At 42.3% G+C, this 26,049-nt stretch overlaps 1 protein-coding gene across 1 annotated transcript in view; it reads right to left on the reverse strand.

Moving 5' to 3' along the window:
• CLIC5 (CLIC family member 5) overlaps window positions 1-10,135 on the reverse strand; it is a 111,960-nt gene extending 101,825 nt beyond the window's left edge. The window contains exon 1 of the mRNA XM_006120668.5: window positions 9,449-10,135. Within this exon, the coding sequence (XP_006120730.1) occupies window positions 9,449-10,060 (612 nt within the window). The 5' untranslated portion in view covers window positions 10,061-10,135. The remainder of the gene's footprint in view (window positions 1-9,448) is intronic.
• Window positions 10,136-26,049: the final 15,914 nt, after the last annotated feature.

Genomic DNA, 26,049 nt, shown 5'->3' on the forward strand with positions numbered 1-26,049 from the left:
AAACACTGGGCTTAAAGACCCCTAAACTTTGGGGAGTTGGATCTGTGCTCAATACAAGTACCATTTCTGGTGCATTGCTATTGTGTTATTACAACTCCACTAAATCCATGAATGCATGGCAATACTACAAGTAATACAGCAACATTTAATAAGGTTACATGTATGTATATCCAAGAGGGTATAAAAAGAGTCACTGCAGTCTAAGCATAAATATGCTGCTTTCAGATGATACTAAACAACACTCAGGATCAAGCATTTGCCATGTTCTGTAAAGGAGCAGCTGCATGACAAGTCATAATCTATGTAATTAAAAAGACCTTTATAAGCACTGTACTAAGTACTCCTGATGGTAGTTGTTTACATCCTGATAGAAAAGCTAATAAACAAAGGTATTGATCAACTATCACCTGACATATACTTCCTCAACCACTCAGGCATAATGTGAATGAGAGACAAAAGAATGGTGGAAAAGGTCTCTCAATCAGGAGTCAGCCCCCACAATAACAACACACACATTTTCTGCATGGTATTCATGTTAAAATACTACAGCAACAGGATCTAGAACTGGTGTCAGTAAGAATAATTCCACTGAAGTCAAGCCTTTGGCCAAGTGTTATCCAGTCTTCAAAACCAAACCAAACCAAACCAAACCAAAAATGTTCATGAATTCCATTCTGGAAAAAAGAGTTAGGTGTGAATTGATTATTATTTGAACTAAACCAAGTTGCCCAATTAATGGCACATCAAATCAGCATTAGGATATTGGATCATCATGACCCAGTGATCACGGCCCACTGAAAGCACAGAAGAAGAGAATCTCATGGGGAATGTAGTCTAGATTTTAAATGGGTATTTTAAAGAGAATCCTTTCTCTGACACCTTTCATACTGCAGGATCCTATGGTACTTTACACATAAGTAACCCATATGCAGTGGGCACCATTATAAAATAGACATTTGATTGAACCTCAGTGATTGTTGTACAATATCAACTACAGGCAGTCCCCGAGTTACGCAGATCCGACTTATATCGGATCCGCAGTTACGAACGGGGTTTGCGGCCCATCTCCCTGGTCTGCTGGAGACCAGCAGACCAGGGAGACGGGAAGCAAAGCCTCTGAGGACGCCGGCAGCGGGACAGCCGCGGCACGTCTGGGCTGTTCGCTGCCCGCGTGCTCCGCGGCTTTGCTCCGGACGCCTATGGTACAGCAGCTGGGGCGCTGCCGGTTGGTCCCGTAGCGCCACTCTGGGCGCTACTGGACCAACCCGGCAGCACCCCAGCTGCTCTGCCCCAGGCGTCCCCAAGTCAACCGCTGCTGAAACTGACCAGCACTGACTACAGGAAGCCCAAGGCAGAGTTGCTCTGCCCTGGGCTTCCTGGAATCAGCCGCTGATCAGTTTCAGCAGCAGCTGACTTGGGGACGCCTGGGGTTCTTAAGTTGAATCTGTATGTAAGAACTGGCGTCCAGATTCAGCCTGTTGAAACTGATCAGCGGCTGATTCCAGGAAGCCCGGGGCAGAGCAACTCTGCCTCTGGCTTCCTGTTGTCAGCCGCTGGTCAGTTTCAGCAGCGGCTGAATCTGGATGCCAGTTCCAACTTACATACAGATTCAACTTAAGAACAAACCTACAGTCCCTATCTTGTACGTAACCCGGGGACTGCCTGTAGTCTAAATGTAGGATGATATTGTATTTAATGCAACGGAGGTGGCAAATGCTAAGGTTATAATGGTGCTCAGTGTACAAACTAAGAATGAAGATGGTTAACCAGGTAACTAGTTAACTGGTAAGCCTCACCCAGGCCCAGCCCAAGGGCAAGGCGGGCAAGGCAAATGCCTTTGGTCCCACATTTTCAGGGGCCTGTTCTGCTGAGTATTCACCATCCACCAGCTGGGCCTGGAGTTCCGCTCCCAGCATCCTGCCTTGGGCCCCACAAACCCTTTGGCTGGCCTGGCCTCACCCGTTCTGATTAGCCGATGGGGGCTGGACCAGCTCTCTGCCTGCCCACTGCGGGCATGGGCTGTTTCAGTCAGCCGGAGCTGCTCCTGTCTATACTGGACCCAGCCCAGCTCTCTGTCTCCTTCCCCCCCCCCCCCCCAGCCGCAGGTTACATAGTGGCTCCTCAGAAGCAGGGCTGGCAGGAGGTGTTGGCCCCACTCCCAAAGAGCCGGCTTCACTGTAGGCTCTGCATTATAAAGCTTATCTATAAACTTTATACTGGCTGGTGCAAGCAGGGACTAAGCCAGGCTGCTTGCCCACCTGGCACCTACTACATTTTAAGTTTAGAGCTCCAGGACCAAACTCTGCTGTGGCTCTGCAATTTAAAACACAGTAGGATCTGGGGGCAGGCTGCCTGGCTCCTACTGCCTTTTAAATTGCAGAGCTGCAGCAGGGTTTGGTCTTGTGGACAGGGGCTGCTGCCAGAGCAGCCTCCCCTGCTCCCTCCTTCAACACAGATAGAGGCAGCAGCGAGTGGGGTCAGGTGGCACCGTGCCTGCTTCCTGCCTCTGATACTGAGGCAGCAGTGGGGGAGGGGGAATGTAAGTAGTCGACTCAACTACTGTACTTGGTTACATCCCTACCTGGAATAGCATTGCTTCTCTATCAATCTTACAGCAAAGAGATAAAACAGAGAAATTTGGAGTAGTGTTCTGTTTTGGTGCAGCTAAATCAATGTTTAAGGTTTGAAAACTAGAAGACAATGTTATTGGAAACCAAATTAACTATACACCTTTTTTGTTAAAACATAACAAACGATAAGAGTTTATAGGGGTGAAGAAAAAAAATATACTTGATGGAATGCCCATTTAAAAAAATTACTAAAATTAACTTCAGAAAAATAACACTGTATTTTTGAAAAATACAGTCATTTAAATAAAGCATGTACATTTTTCTTTTATTAAAAAAAAGTAATTGAGTTAAGGACTCAAGCAACAATAGGTAAATCTGCTAGCTATCAATAAGAAAGTAACCAAAACACAAATCAAAGCTCCATTAAATCTTTGTGAAAACAACCAATGTGTTTACATGGTAAATAACACAGGTGACTGGGAGGGAAATGCTATTTGTGAATGGCAAGAAATAATTTAAAAAATAAACGAGGAAAAATAGAGGAAAGGAAATGCTGAGGTCCTTCAACCAAGTGACTCTCACTTTGGTTTCCCTTGACTATGACTCACATTCTTGCACTCCATTTATCAGCAGTGAAATCTCAGTGCAGTAATACCTTCCTAAACAATACTGCTCCATATTGTAAAGCTGTTGCTATGGTACTGTACTATACCAAGCCACGGCAGGAGCCAACAGCTAAAGGGGCACAGTGCTGTCAGCTTCACCTTGATTCATGGACCTTTCCAGAGGGAGAAATGGCCCATCTGCACAGTGCTTGAACTGAACACACATTCAGCGGTGGTCAGGAGTAAAGCTTTTTACCCTTTGTACTTACAAGATTAAGCAAAGTGCTGTGGCTGGGTACTAAAGCACACATTCTGTTCATAAGAGATAGTCTGGTAATTATGAATGGGGAGGTTATCAGGGACATAATTGCCAGTTTGCTAATCTTCTCATGCACACAGAACAATTTACATAAACATAAATCAAGCTGTAAAGAGAGAACCATAGCACAATTCTCTCAGATGATTGTTGTTTCAAATGAGAAACTCAGTTTTTCTCTTGGGTTGGACATTATGACTTAAAAGATAACCAACCTACTGTCTGATAAAGTGGCAACAAAAGTAAATTGTGGAGCCACGCTGTGGACAAACTCCAGGCTCCTGCTTTCTAGGCTACTACAGCCCAAGGTCTGAGGGTGATATCCGCAGATCATTTTTGTGAATCAGGATACAGATACAAATTTGTAATCTAGAACCCTGCAAATTTGCGGAAATCTGCTTTATATCTGCAAGTATCCACATCTGCAGATGCCAATGCAGACATTTGCAGCTCATTTTTGCAGATATAAATGTGGATACAAATTTTGTACCCATGCAGGGCTCTAAATACATGTAAAGCATTTTTAAAATTCAAATGTTATAAAAACCAAATTATTATTGATTATTATTAATTATTATTGTTTTGTCCTCATATTCCAAGGCAAATTTTCACTCTGGTTTTAACCAGACCTTCTGTTTTGTGTGTGCAAAATATGCTGGAGGGAATAACTTTGGATACAGTTTTGCACCAGCATTCATTCCAATATGCTGAAAATTGCACCTGCAGTTATTTGTGCTTGCATGCTGTTGCCACATAAGCAAATTAACTTTTGAAAATCTGGCCCATAACATGAAAAATAGATACATTTGTGTAAATTTCCTTAGACTTTATAGAAGCTGCTCTCACAAAATTACCATTGAAAATTACAAAAATTCATCTTCTAGATTATTTGTGTGAATGCTTAGCTAGCCAGGCTCTTATGAGCACCAAAATTATCACGTTTCAGACTGGCAAGGGTCAGCCAATTCAGTGTACCATTGCTCTTGTGCTAAGTTTCTAGCACTAAATATTTACAGCATATGATTTATTGGCCCAAAACATCAATACATATTTCTCAGTACCATCCACGTTTGGTTCACAGGCCATGGGAAAACTCAGAAATGGAATAATATGTGGCTTCAATAAGTGCACTCTCACTTTGCAACAATTAAAGTGTCTGTCCTTATAATCATCTATGGAGAACAGATAAGAGTTTCTGACCATTGCTCCGTTAATCTCTAACGGCCCAATCCTGGAAATAAATAAAGAGGTACTGGGTGCCCTTGACTCCCAGTGAGATCTGAAGGGAGGTGAAGGAATTCAGCACCTTCAGGAAAGACTCAACACATTGCAGGATTAGTCCCTCCCGACAGTAAATGTGCTTTCTTTCCTTCATGGCTGATAAACTCCTGAGAAAATGAAAAACTCTAACCATCATGAGGGAAAAAAGTTAAAAAATAAGAATTTAAATGCTAATGTAAAAGCAATTAGGGCCAATTTGTGCTCCCTAATTCACACATGCAATTCCCAATGAAGTTATGGGGATTCCTGTGTGGGTAATTAAGCGCGCTTTTTAGTTCTCAAAATGTTCCTGCTAACAACCAGAACTATTAGTAATGCTCATATAAATGGAGTGTTAAAGCTGTTTCATACTTCCAGTTCTCCTGATTTTTTTATTATTTTTTTAAAAGTAAGATTTACTATATTGAAAACTGTATTGTATTTTGCAGGATATTTTCCTTTTGCACATCATAACATAATGATCAGACTACAACACGGCATTCACCCTTCTCTCAACACTTCTTAAGTTTCCATCATTTTCTTGACTAGAATTTATTTTAAAAGATTTTGTCCTTGTGAAAGTCCTGTCTCCTATACATCCAATTTCATGCCCTCTTTCCTTTTTCAGAGGCTGCTTTTTCATGCTTCTAATGAATTCTTTAGTCCCTCTTCCTATTTGTGTAACATTTAAATGGGCTGGTGTTAGATGTATACTATAATACTATCCATATGCACCACTGTCCTTTACTGGATGTAATCTAAACTGCTTAATGTGTGTCTCAGCTCTGCACTGCTAATGAGCAAAACTGTTTCCTTTGGCTCAAATGATAGGGAATTGTGCTTCTGGTGTGCAAAACATACTTTTTAAGGAACATATTTCTGAATGGAGTGAATTAAACCCTAGCTCATTTTTCAAAGAACTGTTTAAAACAGATAAAATATTATTCAAAAGAGAATAAAAATGTACATTGAAATAACATTAAGATTGAAAAGTAAAGCACTTAAACCTCAGGAAAACAAAGTTAAAGTTGCCTGTGTATTAACATCAAGTTCACAATACTCAGTAGGGAACCAAACTATGAGTAAAAGATTCTTACAATTTGTGCATATTTTGGGTTTGAAGAGGCTTTATTTCTAAACAAAGCTGCATCTGAGTCAAGCTGCCCCATGTGATTAGTACCCTAAGTGATATGTCAATCATATTTCAGATTTCAAGGGCTTTTATCTGAAGAAATGACAGGATTATTAAATAGGTGCTGAGTGGGTGTGACAAATCCAGACGTGTTGGAGTGACAATCGTCTCCATGGTTAATGCTTGTACTCTTTATTATTAGAAGTACAATGAGCTTCTTGATAAAGATCACATACTGAATTCTGTTCCAAGATATACTAATGTAAATCCACAACAATTCATTCAATTTGGTAAGTATATTAAGACTCACTGAGAGATGAATTAAGAGGAAGAGGGGCTTAACATTTTCTGGGTGCATTTATTAATAAAGGAGAAAGGAATTAATTCCATAAAATATCATGAAGTATGAATGACACTGTTTGATACTGCAGTTAAGAGTCAACGCCCACCAGCATTTATAGCTACCTGAGATATGGCAATTATTCTCCTATCTAAGCTGGGTTTGTATTATGCTATTTCCAGAGTATACAGTGACCTGGTTGCCATTTTGTTTTCTAGTTCCCTCTCCCTGGCTCTCTGTGAGCAACCATCTTGGTCTGACTTACCAGTCCCAAAGGTCTACTACTGCCTGGAAGGAGGAAGAGTTGGAGAAGAAGAGTGTGTGTATGTCTGTGCACACACCCTACTGATGTCAAAGGGAAGGGGTCCTTCTCTATTGCTACCAACTGTATGGAAAGGTAAAGCCAGAAGAGGTGATCACAGTTTGAAAACAACCATCCAGCAAACCTGACTAAGATGAGGCAGACACAGTACTACATCCAGCCCAGAGGAGCAATCACAGGCTCCACAGCTGCAGAGGGAAGTTGGAGAGCCAGATGAGCAGAGCCAAGCTGTCGTGGGGACCCAAAGGAAGACCAGAGTTCAGTCAACGAAGGAGTCATAAAGGAAGCAGAGCATAGCCAACAGGAGCAAACCCAACCAGGAGAGAAACTTGGTTTTCAGAAGAATTCACTGGATGGCAATTAGAAAAGGAGATAAGCCCAGCCTAGGGGGCACCAACAGGAAAGAGAGCCCAGCCATGGAAAAGTCAGAGAGGTAGCGAAGTCCAACCATAAGGAACAAGAGAAAAAACAAAACTAAAATGGTGAAAAACAGGAATAGCAGAGTCCAGATGGGACATTAGGGGTACGTCTAAACTACATGGCTCCGTCGACGGAGCCATGTAGATTTGTTGTTTTGGCAAAGGTAAATGAAGCTGCAATTTAAATGATCGCGGCTTCATTTACATTTACATGGCTGCCGCGCTGAGCCGACAAACAGCTGATCACGAGGTATAACGGGGCTGCCGACAAAGGGCTTTGATGTTGGCAGGGGAGTGTCCAGACTAGCGTGCTGAGCGGACAAACAGCTGATCAGCTGTTTATCGGCTCAGCGCGGCAGCCATGTAAATGTAAATGAAGCCGCGATCATTTAAATCGCGGCTTCATTTAGCTTTGCCTATGTGTCTAATCTACATGCCTCTGACGACAGAGGCATGTAGTCTAGACACAGCCTAGGGCAAGTCAGATGGAACACAGTACAGAAATAGGCCACTCTTACTTTAACTTGACCATGTTTTATTATATATTAAATAGTTTTATTTTTCCTGAAATACACTGGTGCACAGAAACCTTGGGATTGGGTGGGCTGTATTAGAAAACCATTGTCCATTATTAATTATCCATTTTTGTTTATTCAAGGGCTTGGTCCCTAAGTGTAATAGAGATGATAGACGGGAAACTGTTTTGCAGTCCTTGCTCTAAATTAGCAACAATCACAAAGAAAATGCTTTCAGCTTGCTTTTCAGTGGGGATCCCTTTTAAGTTGCCATCTGCCTCACTCATGTAGGAGTGAAAAGCACCAGGGAAGTTCCCTGAAAAATCACTGCCTTCCCAACCAGGCATGAAAGAAGGGAAGATTTCACATGCAGATCTCTCTTCTCCTGCACGGAAAGGGAGAAAACAACTAAACTATTTCCGTGGTACTACTACCCCCATTTCTGAAACCTGTGGATATGCTCTGGGGAATTCTGGCCCATGTTGTGGATAGAGGTGGAAACTGAGTTGGTTGGAGGCAAAAGTGTGAAGACTTGGGCAACAGTTGGTGGCAATGCACAAAATTTCTCCTCTGGCTCCATCTTGCTTAGGTAGTAAACATAATACAGGCTGGTGGCCTCTGTCCTGGGGAGAGGTGAAATGCTAGCTAACACAGTTCTATTAGAGCAATACCACCAGGGAGCTGGAGAGCCACCAGAGTGAGAGCCAGTTCACACAAGCAGGGGTACTGTGAGGATGGATTTGGTTCTTCTGCAGATACCCCTGATTTCTGCACTGATTCCCAGTGGAACTGCCACGGCATTTACATCATCCAGAAATGTTCTCCTTTCTCCTCTAAGAAAATATGGCAATTTTCCAGGCAAACCAATTTTGCAAGCCAAAGGTGTAGGGACTTTGTAGTAAACACTGATTGTAAGGAGCAAGCAGGATACCATATTATCTGACAGGGTTTTTAATAGATAAGCCTTCCCCTTTTCACTATCTCACATCAATGCAAAGGTCATTATATGTTCTTGCTTAATATCCTCAATATCAAATGTTAAAGTTGCTGAGAGCATTAGTGGTAACACAAACTCATATTCTATTTTCAAAATATCGAGGTCACTTAGGGTGCATCCATACTGCACCGTGGCATAAAATAAGAGACGCAATTTTGAGCTATGCAAAATGTGTATCTTATTTCAATCTTATTTTGTCCTCTAATTTTGAAATAACCCACATAATTCCTCATGAAATGAGGTTTAGAGGGACGTGAGAATAACAGTCCTGTTATATTTCAAAATAATGGGCTTGCTGTGAAGATGTGGGATAGCTATTTTGGGATACGCTGGTATCCTGAAATAGCATTACAGTGTAGATGTAGTCTTAGGGCCGGATTCCAACAGAAGCTATTCAGCATGAATAAGAGTAACTCCCCAAGTTATCCTATTGTCGTCCCTAGGATTACTCACGAAGTAAAATAACAGAATCTGTCCTTTAGATAGTAAAAAGAGAACAATGTCAAATGTTTTGTTTGCAATTTAATCAATATTGAGAAAAGATTTCTAAAGAGAGGTTTTCTGAAGGAAAGTAGAACATTTATTTAAGAGCTTAGTGAATGTGATTTAGAAACACAAGGGAAAGAGCAAAACTTACTACATAATGATTCAGATCTGACTTGAATTTCACTAAAAGGCCCTTCACATCTGTATCACAGAAATAACTTAATCCAATTTGTTGTAATAAATAAATTGAATCTATTCCAAAGTTGAACATGGGAAAGAATTCTACTTTCTGAAGATGAAACAGTATACTTGGTTGGGTAAGCAGACTTATCCCATTTAACACGGAGAAACTGAGTCACAGAGAAGATAAGTAACTTGCCTAATATCACACAGAATGTCAGTGGCAGAGCCGGGGCAGAACTTAGTGTACACTTCAGTGAATCTGAGGATACTTGGATTGATTCTGGTTCAAATGTTATCCCTTACCTTAACAAAGAGGAAAATGTCACTCTCCTCCTGAAAGTTGTCCATTTCTCCAAAGTTGTTGTTAGCTGGAAATCTGTTGGAAACTGGCAAGCTGGGGGAAGTACCCAGGCTATTACGAAGACTGAATCTAGTAGGAGACGGAATTTTGTTTTCAAACCCCATCCTTTCCCCATGTTCATCATCCTGCGTTGGACTCATCATCACCATCTCTTCCTGGAGATTCTGGTCATCTTCAGCCCCTTGCTGAGAGGAAGCTGAACCATCCTCCCCATCAGCCCCTTGCTGAGAGGAAGCTGAACCATCGTCCCCATCATCCCCTTGCTGAGAGGAAGCTGAACTATCGTCCCCATCAGCCGCTTGCTGAGAGGTAGCTGAACAATCCTCCCTATCAGCTCCTTGCTGAGAGGATACCGAATTACTGCAGCTGTGATCCAGGCTCTCCAGACAGCTGATATCCATGCTTTCTGGAGAAGTGGGGGAAGAAGGAAATACTGGGTCTTCATGGACTTGTTCATAAAGATTCATTACCTTTTCTTCCTCTGAATCAGGAATCTCATAGATGCTAGTGTTCTCTACATTTTCATAAATGGTAGTAAAGCCTCCCTTTTCCATGCTGACTGGTCGGTTAGATTTTACCTATCTTTTGGTATCTTGAGCGACTGGAGATGGCAACAGATAGACACTGTTTAAAAGGAGGCAGTGTTCGTGGTGTGCCTTTTCAATGCACTAGTACACATGACAGGTTTCCAACAATCATTTACTGAGCTTTAAGTCAACAAACTATACTTCCACTGAAGTCAAAGATAAGGCCAGCTCACTTTTAACCTCTTCCTCGATCAGAGCATTTGCAGCTATATTTAATCAGTATTTGCTCTTTTCAATATATGTTAGCCAGACTTCAGTATATATATATAGTGAATCCAACTTAGACAATTACTACAGGTCAATAAAAATGAATTGTGAAGTATACATGATCTTTATATGAAAGTCTAATATACCTTTGGGATACTTTGCTTAAAGCCTAGAGGCAGTAAATCTCACTGCACTGATTTTCTGAGTATTAGTGAAAAATAAGGGTAGCTAATTCTCTGATCACAAAATGCCACCAACAGTGTAAACAAGCTGCAATACTTCAATGGTTAATCACAAGCCAATGAAGAAACATAACTGCCACAAAAAATAAATTCAAGAAGTAGCACAAAAGATAAGGCATCACACAGATTGTCTTGTATCTCAGGGTCTTGCATTCTCCTCCAGGTTCTGTCACTGAAACACCATATGGCCTTTGGCAAATCACTTTTGTCTGCCTTGACTTGCCAATTTGCAAAGTGGGACAATAATATTTACTCATTAGAGATGTAAAATTTTGATTAATTTGCCAATCAGTCAGCAATTAGTCAATAAGAGCCTTTGAAATGTAGCAACAGCCCTGGAGAAAGCACTGCAGGGAGCACGAGGTCAGCTGGGGACTCTGAGTCCTCAACTGACCCCGGGCTCCATGCAGTGCTGCTGCTTTGAAACGCTGTGGGGAACCCAGCATCAGGCTCCACACAGCGTTTCGGAGTCCCCAGCTGACCCCATGCTGCGCATGGTGTTTCAAAGCAGCAGACCCCGGGCCATGTGCAGGCCAAACCAGCTGAGGACTCCAGCTGGCCCCGGGGCTGCACGCAGCATTTCAAAGTGGCATGGAGCCTGGGCTGCCGCTTTGAAGCACCCCCTCCTCATTCTTCCCCCACTTGCTGCCTCTTTCTGATAGAGGCAGCAAGGGAGGGAAGCAACTAGCTGATTAGCATATTGACTATCCAATAAGCATTTGCTTATTGGATAATCAACTAGTTGACTAGTCGTTCACATCCCTATTACCCACATTTGTAAATTACTTCGGATCAAGCAATAAAAAGGTATTAGTGTTAAGTTTTATTATATTACATTTAAAATATAGTATATGTATCTCCCATTTATATCTAGGTTCTTTACATAGCAAGGACTTGGCACGAACTCAGAGTATTCAGTGACAGGGACTTGGCACAAACTCAGTGACCTGGCACACTGAAGTTCTTGGCTTCTCTGGTTTGATTCCTACAACCAGTGCTGGGTTTACCAGAAGAGCAGGGGAGGTTGGAGAAAGAACAGAATCATTACCTTCCCCCCCCCCCCACCAGCTCTGCACAGAACAAAGAGGTGCATGCATTATACCTCCATCAAAAGATGGTGTAGCAAATGTCTCCCTGAGATCAGAAGGGTGTGGATTAGAGTCATTATTTTTGTATTCAGCCTATCAAAAGCCTATAATAAAAGACAAGCAGCAAAAGTGTAGCAGCTTTTAAACTCACAGGCAGCTGGATTCATCACCTAAATCATTCTGATTTACCTATATTTAATTTTTAAATGGACAATACAAATGGTGTGAGTGGAATTTGCTTTCCCTATCTGGAACTAACACCTCTCTGCACAGATGGAGTTAAATAACAGAAGGACATTCAGATACTTTGACACATGATTACATTTCTGGATAGGCACAAAATAAGGACTTCAGGGATGTATAATTCATATTCAGTGTGTTACTCACATAATCCTCCCTGATCCACAAGCAAGGTTAGCAAGCAGAACAAAGCTCATTTCTCCTTCACTGTTCTCATATGTACCTGGCACATTGCTTGAACGTCTTTTCAAACCCAAACTAAAATATTATCAAACATATGTCAAACATCATAAAAAATCATGTGTCAGGTCCCCAGAACATGAAATTGGCTTACAAAATCATGAGAGTTTAAAACAATAAAGATGGGGTTCTTTTGATTTACTTTCTGTTTTTCAAACCTTAAGAGTTATTAGGTCCTGTTTTCAAGCTTTTCTGTGATATCATGAAGGCTAGAAACTTACATTTAAAAAAATAAAAGTTGAAATTCTTGCATAATCATTTGTCTCCAGGATTTAGGACTTCAAGTATAAAAGGTTAAATTCTGGATCCACAGAAATCAATGGGTGCTTTGTCATTGAATGCTGCCAACATGTCACAACAAATATTGCAAAACTTGCAGTAAAATCATGAGTTGGCACCACTGACATTTTGATGGGATCTGAATTCTGCACATACCTCCCAAAACTATATTAAGGGTCCTGATTCCCCAGTCTTAGGCAAACCCTATCTCCACCTCTGTGAATGTGGAGGTCCCCCTGGTGGTGAAACTGGTGCACTTGCATTGAGAAGAGGGTTGAGTTCAGGGCAAGGAGTCATACAGCACCAGAGTAGGGATGTTAAATTGCGTTTAATCAGCTAATTGAGTAGTCGATAATGGGGGAAACTGCAGTGGAGTGAGTTCCCAGCTCTGGGAGCTAACCCTGCTGCGGTGCTGACTTTTAAAGATATTGAGAGATTAGTGGCTCTTCATACATTTAAAAAGCAGAAGCACAGTGTCTGGGACCAGGTGCAAGATGGGACACCTGATTCCCGGCTCACGCCCAGTCCCTCCACTATGCTTCTGTCTCCCCTGCCTTTTTAAGCTGGCTCCCCCCAGTACCGGCTCCTGCTCCCCTGCTTGCTGCCTCTCTCTGACTACGTCTATACTGCACTCTTCTTCTGCAAAAGCTTATGCAAATGCAGCACGGAGTAGAATATCACTGTGCTTCATTTGCATAATTAATTAGGGGGCATTTTTGCGCAAGAGGCTTTTGCGCAAAAAGGAACTGTGTAGACAGCTCCTTTTTGAGTAAAACCCCCTCTTGTGCAAGATCCGTTCTTCCTGAAAAAATGAGGAAGAAAGGCTCTTGCACAGGAGGGGTTTTTTTTGCACAAAAAAGAGCCGTCTACACAGCTCCTTCTTGCGCAAAAGCCTCTTGCACAAAAACGGCCTCCAATTAATTATGCAAATGAAGTGTGGCGATATTCTACTCCGTGCTTCATTTGCATAAGCTTTTGCTGGAGGAAAGGTGCAGTATAGACGCAGCCTCAGATAGAGGCAGCAAGGAGGGGGGAAACGTATGCTTATTGGGTACAGTAGTCGACTAGTCACTTACATCCCTACACAAGAGCTTAGATTCATGAAAGCTCCCAGAATAAGAATGGCCACGCAAGAATGGTAAGGCCAGAAGATCTTCTGTTGTATGCAACTTCCAGCTGGTCCTACACGTAGAACAGATATGTTAAGAACTTCATGCAAATTTGCATCATTCCCAGTACACAAATCTGCGATTGGAGCTGAGTACTAGAGCAGTGAATATAGCCTCATATGCACACCCAACAGAGCTACTGACTACTATTGAATGTTTGGATGCACAAGTATGCAGAAGAGCCAACAGTCATGCTAGGCCCCTGGGCAATGTAGAAGGTGGTGGCTATGCACTCCCAGAAGGGGTGGGGCTGAGGACAGCTGTCTGTCTGTGCCACCCAGCTCTCAGCACTGCCTGAAGCATGCCATGCGGTGCCCCCACAACCCCAAGAGCTGCCTGAAGCTTGCTGCGTGGTGCTCCAGCAGCAATTTAAAGGGCTCTGCGCACCACGGCTGCAGCAGTGACATCAGCGACCAAAGCCCCGGCCCCTTTGAATCATCCAGCCCTGGGGCACCTTCCTCCCTCTGTATCCGTCGACAGGTCTGTCAATAGGGTCGTGCATAATGACTTGTTTGCTTTATCCTTCTCAGTTTTGTAAAGCATACTGTATTGATCCACCCCCACCTTATAAAACCCAAGGTATATCTCAGGGGAGGATGGGTGGGGATGGAGAGACATTTCCTCAAAGCTTCAATTCATTTCAGCAATGCTATTTCAACAGCAACCTTTTAAAAATGCTTTGTGGCAGAAGCATCTCTCTCCACATTCATCTTGCAGCGTGGAAAACAATGCTCCACTATATCTGCCTCAGTCCCTCCTTCTCCAACCCTACCCCTCTTTAATATGGCTCCTTGGCTTTCCGGAGCTTTGTTTGAGTTCCTTTGCTATTCTATGTTATACAGTCCAAAGAAACTGGGATGGATGGGGAGGAGGGAGCCCTTTGGTTTGCATTTTTTTTGTTTGTTTTTTTTGCTTTTAAGAAAATGCTTTGTGTATTTTCAAGCTTTGCAAGAACATAAGTGCACTTCACTGTTAAAAGATTTCTCTGAAGAAGGACTCCATGGTGTAAGTATTCTCCTTACACAACACCCAGGGTATGTCTACACTACAAAGTTAGTTCGAACTAACGAACGTTAGTTCAAACTAACTTTCATAGGCGCTACACTAGCGCTCCGTTAGTTCGAATTTAATTCGAACTAACGGAGCGCTTAGTTCGAACTAGGTAATCCTCATTCCACGAGGATTAAGCCTAGTTCGAACTAGCTAGTTCGAATTAAGGGGTGTGTAGCCCCTTAATTCGAACTAGTGGGAGGCTAGCCCTCCCCAGGTTTCCCTGGTGGCCACTCTGGCCAACACCAGGGAAACTCTACTGCCCCCCTCCCGGCCCCGGACCTCTTAAAGGGGCACGGGCTGGCTACGGTGCCCGTGCCAGGTGCAAGCCTGCCAGCACCCAGCCAGCAGATCCTGCACCTGGCACGGATCAAGCCACCTACCCGATGCCCCCCAGCCCTCCCCCTCTTCCCGGGACCAGGCTGGCGGCTCCCGGGAGCTTGCCCGGGACCGCAGGAGGCGGGCACCCGCCTGGGCTAGTGCGGACATCGTGGACCTTGTCCATGATCTCCGCACTAGACACAGGAAAGTGGCCGGCTTGGGCAGGATAGCTGCCAGCCTGGCCACCCAGGAGCAGGTGTGCAAGAGAATCAAGGGGGTCCAGTGAGACCCCCGACCCTGAGCCCTGAGCTTACAATGGCCGTCCTGGGTCAGACCAAAGGTCCATCTAACCCAGTAGCCTGTCTGCCGACAGCAGCCAACCCTAGGGACCCTGGAGGGGATGGACCGAAGACAGTGACCAAGCCATTTGTCTCGTGCTATCCCTCTCCAGCCTTCCACAAACCTTGGGCAGGGACACCACTCCTACCCCCTGGTTAATAGCACTCCATGGACCCAACCTCCATGACTTGATCTCACTTCCCTTTAAACTCTGTTCCAATTCTAGCCTTGACAGCCTCCTGCAGCAAGGAGTTCCACAGGCTGACTCTTTGCTTTGTGAAGAAGAACTTTCTGTTACTAGTTTGAAGCCTGCTACCCATTCCTTTCCTTTCGTGTCCTCTAGTCCTTCTTTATGGAACTAATGAAGAACTTTTCTGTATGCACCCTCTCCACCCAACTCCGGATTTTAGAGACCTCTATCCTGTTCCCCCTTCGTCTTCTCTTTTCTAAGCTGAAAAGTCCCAGTCTCTTTAGCCTCTCTTCATATGGGACCTGTTCCCAACCCCTGATCATTTTAGTTGCCCTTCCCTCTCCCAGCCTCTCTCTTCCCCTCTCCCACCTCCTTTTCCCAGTCTCCCCCAGTTTTGTTCAGTAAAGACAGATTCCATTTTGGAAGACACGTTATCTTTATTTTGTACATCAAGAAGAGGGGCTAGGGAAGGGTAAGTGGAAGGAGGTGAGGGAGGAATGGGGCACGAGCCCCTGATGGGGAGGACTGGGCTGTCTCTGCGGGCTTCTGGGGGTGGAAGCTCTCCTGCAGCCCCCCCAATTGCCCCGTCTCCCCAGATGGCAGCCTGCGGCAAGTGCAGCTGGGCTGATGGCCGAGTGCTGTGATGTGCCCAGTGTGGGCACTCCGGGCACTCCAAGCCAGGACTGCTTTGCAAGCGGGGCACCCCTGAGAACTGTCTGTCCGGGGTGGGGGTCGGGACCCTTTAAGTGCAGCCCTCGGCTAGCTTGAGACAGCATCTCCATGCTCTAAGTCCTCCTCTGATGCCCTGCCGGCACTGCTTCCGGCCATCCTTAACCCCGCTTCAGGGTCCACTTAATGTGGACGCGCTAGTTCGAATTAGCAAAACGCTAATTCAAACTAGTTTTTAGTTCTAGATGCGTTAGTTCGAATTAGCTTAGTTCGAATTAACTAATTCGAACTAAGTTAGTTCGAATTAGTGCTGTAGTGTAGACATACCCCCATTGATTTCAAGAGATACCCTATGCATGGAGTGCTTGCCCCAGCAGACCATTTAAAACCAGCAAAATGCTTCCCTGGTCCTCTCCCTGTTGCCACCCAGTTGTACAAATCACTAAGAATGGAAAAAAGAAAAACTATCATCAGTAGTGATAACTGCTTCAGTGATGACCGCTTCAGAAGAGAACCAATGTGTACTTTCTATAGAACTGAATTACCTTGATTTTTTTGGAGGGGAGGGGGGGCAGAGAAAGCTTTCGCAGTAAGTAGCAGCACCTGCTGGAAATGGACAAGAAGACAGCTAACATACAAATATTATGGAACAGTGTGAAACTCAGTGTTTCACTTCTTTTAAATAATAAAATCCACTTTTTCCACTTCTCTTTTCACACTCCTGTACTTGCCAAAAGCTCACTGCCAAAAATCGATATACAGTTTACACCTGTGTACAGTGTAAATATAAAATGAGTGTAAAATGCGACTGATCTGATAGCATTTTATATCTTCTTTGCACAGTATAATGGATTATATACAGTGCAAATCATTGAAAAATGGCCTTCTCTCTGTATCTAAAGAAGTACTTCTTCAAAATTAATCTAGGAAGAACAGACCTCCTTTTCATTTTAAAGCTTAATCTCCACTACAAACTTTTGTATTCAAATACACTGAAAAGTTAGATTAATTAAAATGATGCCAACTATGACTTTGCAGATAATACAGGCTAAGCCCCAGTCATTATTGTAAATGGGTAAAAATTTAAAAAATGCCTAAATGACTTAGGAGCTAGTCCCATTTTGAAATGGGTCATAGGCTTCTGAGTCACTTAGAAGCATTTGAAAATTTATCCAAAATTTCATCCATGGCAAGATAAAACCTAAAGTTGCTATAAATTTTATTGGCTAATTAAAAATGTTTAAAATTAAAACAAAGAGGGTGGACTGGTATTAGCCATGTTGAAAATTTATTAGCTCAAACATTTTCACACCATTCTTTGTACTGTTGACAAAGTTTCATTATTTTCCCTTCTAATGAGATGAATAGAGAACTCTTTTTCTTTTCTTAATTCATAGAGAAAAATGAAATTGTATAGTCAATAACATGGACTGCTTCATTAAGCCAAAAAAATCAGAGATAAGAATCAACTGAGTTATTCTGACAAACTAGCTGAGGATCTTCCCTTTCCTATGTACAAAGAGAGAAGCTACTTGGGGTGTATTTTTATAAGGTCACTCAGTGAGGTATGGGTTGTGTGTCATCATGGATCCACGGCCAAAGGGAGCTGTGAGCAGCCATACTTGCAGATGTGCAGGTAAATAAATTGCAGTAGCCTATGAGGGCTTAACCCTGGCAAACTTCATCCAACCTACAGGCTGCTTATTGCCCACCTCGACCTAGCCCAACATTTTAAAAATAGTATCAAAAGTCAGAATTGAAAATGGATGAACACCCTTGAAAGAGTGAAAACAACCAGCACCGAAGCAGTGATTATGAATATTCTGCAGATACAGGTCATGTAATCAGAATGGGTGGTGACAGATTCTGAAAAGTCCTCTATGGGAAGTTGAAACTCAGAAAGCAAAGGAAAGTTAGTCAATGTATACACTTAAAAGCACCCTGAAGCAAAATCTGAAATGTGATTTGTCCTTTTCATATGTGTTCACTTTTTTTTAATTGTATCCTTTGGTATATATGGTTGTGACTATTTTCTTCCACCATTTGATCTGAGGAAGTGGGTCTGGCCCACGAAAGCTCATCATCTTGTTAGTCTTTAAAGTGCTACATTGTCCTGCATTTTGCTTCAGCTACACCAGACTAACAGGGCTACATTTCTATCACTATAAAAATAGGGGAAATTGATGGATTAATAGACTATTCAGGGGGAAATATAGAACTGATTATACACAAAGCTCTGCCCAATGCATAAAATAAAATGGAAAAAAAACAGAAAAATATTTTCCTCTAGAAGTTCAGTTGTAGCAATCTAATTATTAGTAAAGAAATGTGTGATTTTAAGGAGATGATATTCCTTGAAATGTAAGATCAAATGTCATTGAATTAGTAAAATAGTACATCTTGGTTTTATTTGAACCAAAACTAAAATAGGAATTGTTTTCATTAGTGGAGTGTGATTCCAGCCTGCAGTCTCTCTCCTATTTTCTGAATAGGTCTAGCCAAACACTGATGTATTTTGTAGCCAACATATCCTTTGCAAATGGATGAAGTAAAGCATAACACCAGTACCCTTATACAGCACTTTGAAACAAATTATTATCAGGGGAGCCTACAGAATAGCCGGGCCCCTGGGCAAGTGGAAGAACCCCGGATCTGCATTCCCGGAAGGGGGGGAGGGGGGGAAGGAATCAGGTGGAAGGGGTGGGTCTGAGACACCTAACCCCCAGTGCTGGCTGGATGATCCTTTCCTCCCCCTCGCTCCCGCTGGCCCTTAGAGCTGGCTGGCGAGTGTGGCGCAGGACAGGGCTCTGCAGAGAACAGTAATACTGCGGCAATTCTAAAGGGCCTAAGGTGCAATAGAAGCCGTTGGGAGCCTCAAGCCCTTTAAAATCACTGGACCCCAGGGCAATTACTCCCTTTGGCCCCTCTCTCCCCACCATCAGTGGGCCTGATTATTATTTTTATTGTAAATGGTACCAGAAAACATGTTAGGTGCTCTATAAATTTAGAAAAAGACAGTCCCTTCATGGAACCCCTTGCAATCTAAAGAGAAAAAAAGCTAGAATACAATATACAACCAAAGTTGTGCCAGTAACACATATCTTACTAGTTCCTTGTTTTGAATTTGTTTTTATAAACAGATCAAATATTATTACTGACTCAGTTTTGTAGGCATTGTGATATGAATGGGTCTTAAAAGTCTTATCTAGAACAATATTTAAGGTGTGATGTTCAAGTGACATTTTAAAAGTGTATATATAGTCAAGACATGCTGCCTTTCAAATAGGTTAAACTGGGTAAGTAAAATAAGTCTTACCTTCCAGTAACTTCAATAGGATTTAAACACATGCTTAAATGTTTTGCCGAACAGGGATGTGATTACTCACATTTTTAAGATTAAGCACACAAGTAAGTGCTTTGCTGAATTAAAGTCACCAGGAACATCCTTTTAACTCTGAAAATCTATCAGGATCATTGTATAAATAGAATGATTCTACTCTAAGGAGTAGGTTTAGAGACTAGTAAAATGCCTGATTAGTGTGAAAAATAGGAACATGTATACAAAGATTAAATAGGCTAAAAGGCTGGGAACTCCCTCCTCTTGTTGCCATATACTCTCCCACTCCCGTAAGATAGCAAATATGTTTTATGGGACTACAGTAAGGTCACTTATGTAAGTGACAGATCCTTTCCCTACTGAAAAATGGGCATGCAGGAATTCATGAATATGTATACTTATTACTATGTCAGATTCAAATCAAGGTTTTGTGGGTTTTCTTTAAGTCAATGCAGCTGCCAGTGTTCAACCTATTTATCATCTTTATCTGAATTCACCTGGGATGATTTATATACTTCTGCGGTTTACCACACCTTGTACATTGCATGCAGTTCTGGTTACACCATCTCAAAAAGATATATAAGAATTGTGAAAGGTACAGAGAAGGGCAACAAAAATGATTAGGGATATGGAACAGGACTAGGACTATTCATCTTTGAAAGGAGATAACTAAAGGGGGGATATGGTAAAAGTTTATAAAATCATGACTGGTATGGAGAAAATTAATACAAAATTGTTATTTATCTCTCCATATCACACAAGAACTAAGGGTCACACAATGAAATTAATAAGCAGTAAGTATAAAATAAGCATAAGGAAATAGTTCATATAATGTACCATCAACCTGTGATACTTGTTGCCAGGAGATGTGAAGGCCAAAAGTATAGCTGGGTTCAAAAAAGAATTAGGTAAGCATAGGGAGAATAGGTCCATCAATGGTTATTAGCCCAAGTGGTTAGGGATGAAAACCCATGTGCCCAGTATCCCTAAGCTTCTAACTTCCAGAAGCTGGCACTGAACAACTAGGGATGGAATGCTCAATAGTTTTTTAGTTCTTTTCATTCCCTATGAAGCTTTTGGCACTGGCTGCTGTCAGAAGACAGGATACTGAACTAGATGATCATTGGTCTGAGTTAATATGGCCATCCTTACACGTATTCCAAGAACAAGGGTGAATCAGAGCTCTTCTACTTCATTTACAGATTTTCTCATAGCTTTCTTGTGTGGTAGCAGTATACCAGGTCTATATCTCAAACTAACCCATCAGAGAGGTAGGACACCATAACCCACCAGCCCTAATGTATGCATAAAACTCATCAAGGGAAAGCAAACAAGATTTGAATTCACACAGTGTGAATGTACCAGAGGCATGTGTAATCTCAAGAAGCTAAATCTAGCTTTGTACCTCTGCTGAAGAACAGTATCTAGGACAATGATAAATGTGGCTTTGTTCCTCTATTTTCATAATTAAATATCACAATAAAATAAGACTACTGATGCTTTGATAAATTGCCAATTCATTTCCGTAATAAATTGCTAAGGTACATTTCAATTTTTAAAGTTTATAAATTATGTTGGTCTGATTCTATCTTTCCAAAACCAGAATAAATATTGAGTAACTCCACTGACTTCCATAGAAATACTTAAGGGTATGTCTACACTAGCTTGGTAGTTCGAGCTAGGTAGGCAAATGAGGGCAACTGGAGTTGCAAATGAAACCCGGGATTTAAATATCCCGGGCTTCATTTCCATCTTCCCGGGCGCCGCCATTTTAAAATCCCCCTTAATCTGAACTCCGTACCCGTGGCTACATGCGGCACGGAGTAGGTAGTTCGAATTAGGATCTCTAATTCGAACTACTGTTACTCCTCGTGGAATGAGGTGTACCAGTAGTTCAAATTAGAGATCCTAATTCAAACTACCTACTCCGTGCTGCGTATAGCCACAGGCACGGAGTTCGGACTAAGGGGGATTTAAAAATGGCGGCAGTCAGTTTCTATGGAAGTCAGTGGAGTTTCTATGGAAGTCAGTGGATATTTAAATCCTGGGCTTCATTTGCAACTCCGGTTGCCCTCATTTGCCTACTTAGCTCGAACTACCGAGCTAGTGTAGACATACCCTAACTTTTATTAGCCCCTTTTATATAGATATGGAGACATAGAGAAGTGCAATTTCTTATTCCAAATCACACAGGAAGTCTGTGGCAGAGCCAGAAATAGAACCTTGGAGGCTGGACTCCCAGGGCATGTCTACACTACAGAGTTTTGTTGGAACAATTGCCATTTTTCTGACAAAACCTGAGTTATTACCACACTGCAATCACATTCTTCCAAAAGTAAATCGAAAGAACAGAGGGGTTTTTCCGGCATTGGTAATCCTCTTTCTACAAGGAAGAAGTCTTTTTACGACAGAGCTCTTTCGGAAAAATGTGTGTGTGGAAGGGGAAGAGGGAGTTCTTTCGAAAGAAGAGGAAAGAGGAAAAAGTACAGGTGCCCTGGTGGCTACTCCATCCATAGTAATCACAGCTTAAATGCAAGATAGCATACATTCAGTGTAGATGCTATCTTTCGAAAAAGCAGATTGCTTTTTTGATGCGCTTTTGTGTGTGGACACTCTCTTTCGGAAGAAGTTTATCTGGAAGATCTCTTCCAAAAAAGTTCTTCCGAAAGAAGCCTGAAGTCTAGACGTAGCCCCAGTTTCCTACTCTGGCCATTATTCACAGCTAGAAATAGAACCCAGAAGTCCCAGAGGCTAGCCCCTGGATCTGAACATTCAAAAAACCTTTCCAGTGTCCTTTCCAGCTTCTAAAAAGAGATGTAGTGAAGGATTCCAAGATGCATTTGTGCTGGAAGCAAGCAATTGAGCAGAAACAGGGTCTCATCCTTTCAGTGTAAGAAATAAGGAAGATGGAGGAAGGATGGCCTACCAAGATGGGTGCATAGGTAGCAGAAAATGAGAAGCCATTTGGACAAGAAGGTACCCAAACCTGTCTGGACTTGCAGGACTAGCCTAGGATTCACTCTGCTGACCCATTTCACTTTACAACAGCAATAAATCAAGTATATTGGGTTTCAGGAAACAACAGACAAATGAGAACCACATCCCTCTTTCCCGGCATCACATCCATCATTTATAACCTGCCTTAGCTAACTATTGAAATCCCTGGCATCACTGCCCTTACCTACATGCTGCCTTAGCTTACTGTTGAAGCACGCTGGTCTCACATCCCTCATCTGTGTCACACCATAGCTTTCTATTGAACCTCCTTTCATCACAGCCCTCCCCTATAAACTGCCACAGCTTCCCACTGAACCCTCCTGGCATCACAGCCCTTGCCTACACTTTGCTATAGCTTCCCTTTAGAACATAAGAACAGCCATACTGGGTCAGACCAAAGGTCCACCGAGCCCAATATCCTGTCTTCCAAAAGTGGCCAATGTCAGAGGTCCCAGAGGGAGTGAACAGAACGGAATTATCACATGATCCCTCTCCTGTCATCCATTTCCAGCCTCTGACAAACAGAAGCTAGGGACACCATTCCCACCCATGCTGGCTAATAGCCACTGATGGACCTAACCTCCATGAATGTATCTAGGTTTTTTTTTTTAACCCTGTGAAATTCCTGATGTTCACAACATCCTCTGGCAAGGAGTTCCACAGGTTGACTGTGTGTTGCGTGAAGAAGAAAAACTTCCTTTTGTTTTAAACCTGCTGCCTATTAATTTCATTTGGTGACCCCTAGTTCTTATGTTATGGGAACAAGGACATAACTTTTCCTTATTTACTTTCTCCATTCCTGTCATGATTTTACAGACCTCTATCATATGCCCCCCATGTCCCAGTCTTTTAAATCTCTCTTCATATCATATTCCAAAACCCTATCATTTTTGCTGCCCTTTTCTGAACCTTTTCCAATGCCAATATATCTTTTTTTTTAGATGAGGTGACCACATCTGTATGCAGTATTCAAGTTGTGGGAGTAGCATGGTTTTATATAGAGGCAATAAAATATTCTCTGTCTTATTCTCCAATGAGTCTCGATATTTTATTTGCTTTTTTGACTGCCACTGCACATTCAGTGGATGTTTTCAGGGAAGTTGTTTTTGGGCAACTTCATTTGATCCGCCAGCTGCGACCCTTACTGAACAAACATGACTTGGCCACAGTGATCCATGCTCTTGTTACATCCCGACTGGATTACTGTAATGCACTTTATGTAGGGCAGCCTCTAAAGAGCCTTCGGAAACTTCAACTGGTCCAGAATGCGGCTGCTCGAGTTTTAACTAACACTAGTTATACGGAGCACATTACGCCAGTGCTTCGGCAGCTGCACTGGCTTCTGGTATGTTTCCGGGCACAATTTAAGGTTTTAATTATGACCTATAAAGCCTTACATGAGTTTAGCCCAGGGTATCTGAAGGACTGTCTTCTCCCATATGAACCTGCCCAGGGATTGAGGTCAGCTGGGGAGGCTTCGCTTCGTGTTCCCCCACTTGTGGAGATAAGATTAACATCTACGCAGAACAGGGCATTCTTAGCTTTTGCTCCCAAGCTGTGGAATTCTCTTCCTCAAGATATTCGCATGGCACCAACACTAGCGTTGTTTCGGCGTCAGGCTAAAGCCACCCTTTTACTCATGCTTTTATTAATGTTTGAGTCTGTATGTTTGTGTTCCTCCTCTCTATATGTTTTTAGCTGGTTATGTCCCTCTGAGGTCTCATATTTTAAATTCTCATATTTTAAATTTTTATATATATTTGTATTTTTTTTGTTTGTTCTTGTAAGCTGCCTTGAATATTTTAAATAGAAAGGCAGGATAAAAATATTTAAATAAATAAATAATAAACCTATTCACACTGACTCCAAGATCTCTCTTGAATAGCTGTAGCTAAATTAGTCCCCATCATAATGTATGTATAGTTGGGATTATTTTTTTCCAATGGGCATTAATTTATATTTATCAACATTAAATGTCATTTGCCATTTTGTGGCCTATTCACTTAGTTTTGTGAAATCTTTTTCAAGCTCTTCACAGTCTGCTTTTGTCTTAGCTATCTTGAGCAGTTTAGTATCATCGGCCAAATCTGATCCCTCACTGTTTATCCCCTTCTCCAGATCATTTATCAATAGGTTGAACAGGATTGATCCCACTTCAGACCACAGGGGGGGCACCATTAGTTACTGTTCTCCATTCTGAAAACTCACCATTTATTCCTACCCTGTTTCCTGTATTTTAACCAGTTATCAATCGATGATAACTTCCCTCGTATCCCATGACAACTTACTTTACTTAAGAGCCTTTGGTGAGGGACCTTGTCAAAGGCTTTCAGGAAATCTAAGTACACTATGGCCACTGGATCCACCTTGGCCACGTTTGTTGACTCCCTCAAAGAACTCTAGGGCTACGTCTAGACTGGCATGATTTTCCGCAAATGCTTTTAACGGAAAAGTTTTCTGTTAAAAGCATTTGCAGAAAAAAGCGTCTAGATTGGCACGGACGCTTTTCCGCAAAAGCACTTTTTGCGGAAAAGCGTCCGTGCCAATCTAGATGTGCTTTTGCACAAAAAAGTCCCGACTGCCATTTTCGCGATCGGGGCTTTTTTGCGCAAAACAAATCTGAGCTGTCTACACTGGCCCTTTTGCACAAAAGCTTTGCGCAAAAGGACTTTTGCCCGAACGGGAGCAGCATAGTATTTCCGCAAGAATCACTGATTTCAGACAGTAGGAAGTCAGTGTTCTTGCGGAAATTCAAGCGGCCAGTGTAGATAGCTGGCATGTTCACCTGCTTTTGCGGAAAAACTTGCCAGTCTAGAAACAGCCTAGTAGATTAATAAGGCATAATTTCCATTTACAGAAATCTTGTTGACTTTCCCCCCAACAAATTATGTTCATCTATGTATCTGACAATTTTATTCTTTACTAGAGTTTCAACTAATTTGCCTGGTACTGACATTAGACTTTCTGGTCTGTAATTGCCAGGATCACCTCTAGAGATCGTTTTAAGTACTGATGTCACATTAGCTTTCTTCCAGTCATTAGGTACAGAAGCTGATTTAAAGGATAGATTACAAACCACAGTTAATTGTTCCGCAATTTCCCATTTGTGTTCGTTCAGAACTCTTTGGTGAATGTCATCCGATTCCGGGGACTTGTTACTGTTAAGTTTATCAGTTTGTTCCCATACCTTCTCTAATGACACCTCAATATGGGACAATTCCTCAGATTTGTTACCTAAAAACAGTGGAGGTTTGGGAATCTCCCTAACATCCTAAGCTGTGAAGACCAAAACAAATAATTCATTTAGTTTCTCTTCAGAGGCTCTATCATCTTTGAGTGCTCCTTTAGCATTTAAATCATTCTGGTGGTTCCACTGGTTGTTTAGGATGCTTCCTGCTTCTGCTGTATTTAAAAAACATTTTTCTATTTACTTTTGGAATTTTTAGCTAGTTATTCTTCAGACTTCTTTTTGAACCCTCATGGCACCACAGCTGTCACCTATACACCGAACATAAGAACATAAGAACAGCCGTACTGGGTCAGACCAAAGGTCCATCTAGCCTAGTCGCCTGTCTGCTGACTGTGGCC

The sequence above is a fragment of the Pelodiscus sinensis genome, chromosome 3 (genome assembly GCF_052426305.1).
Source record: "Pelodiscus sinensis isolate ZL-2025 chromosome 3, ASM5242630v1, whole genome shotgun sequence".
Lineage (NCBI taxonomy): Eukaryota > Metazoa > Chordata > Testudines > Trionychidae > Pelodiscus > Pelodiscus sinensis.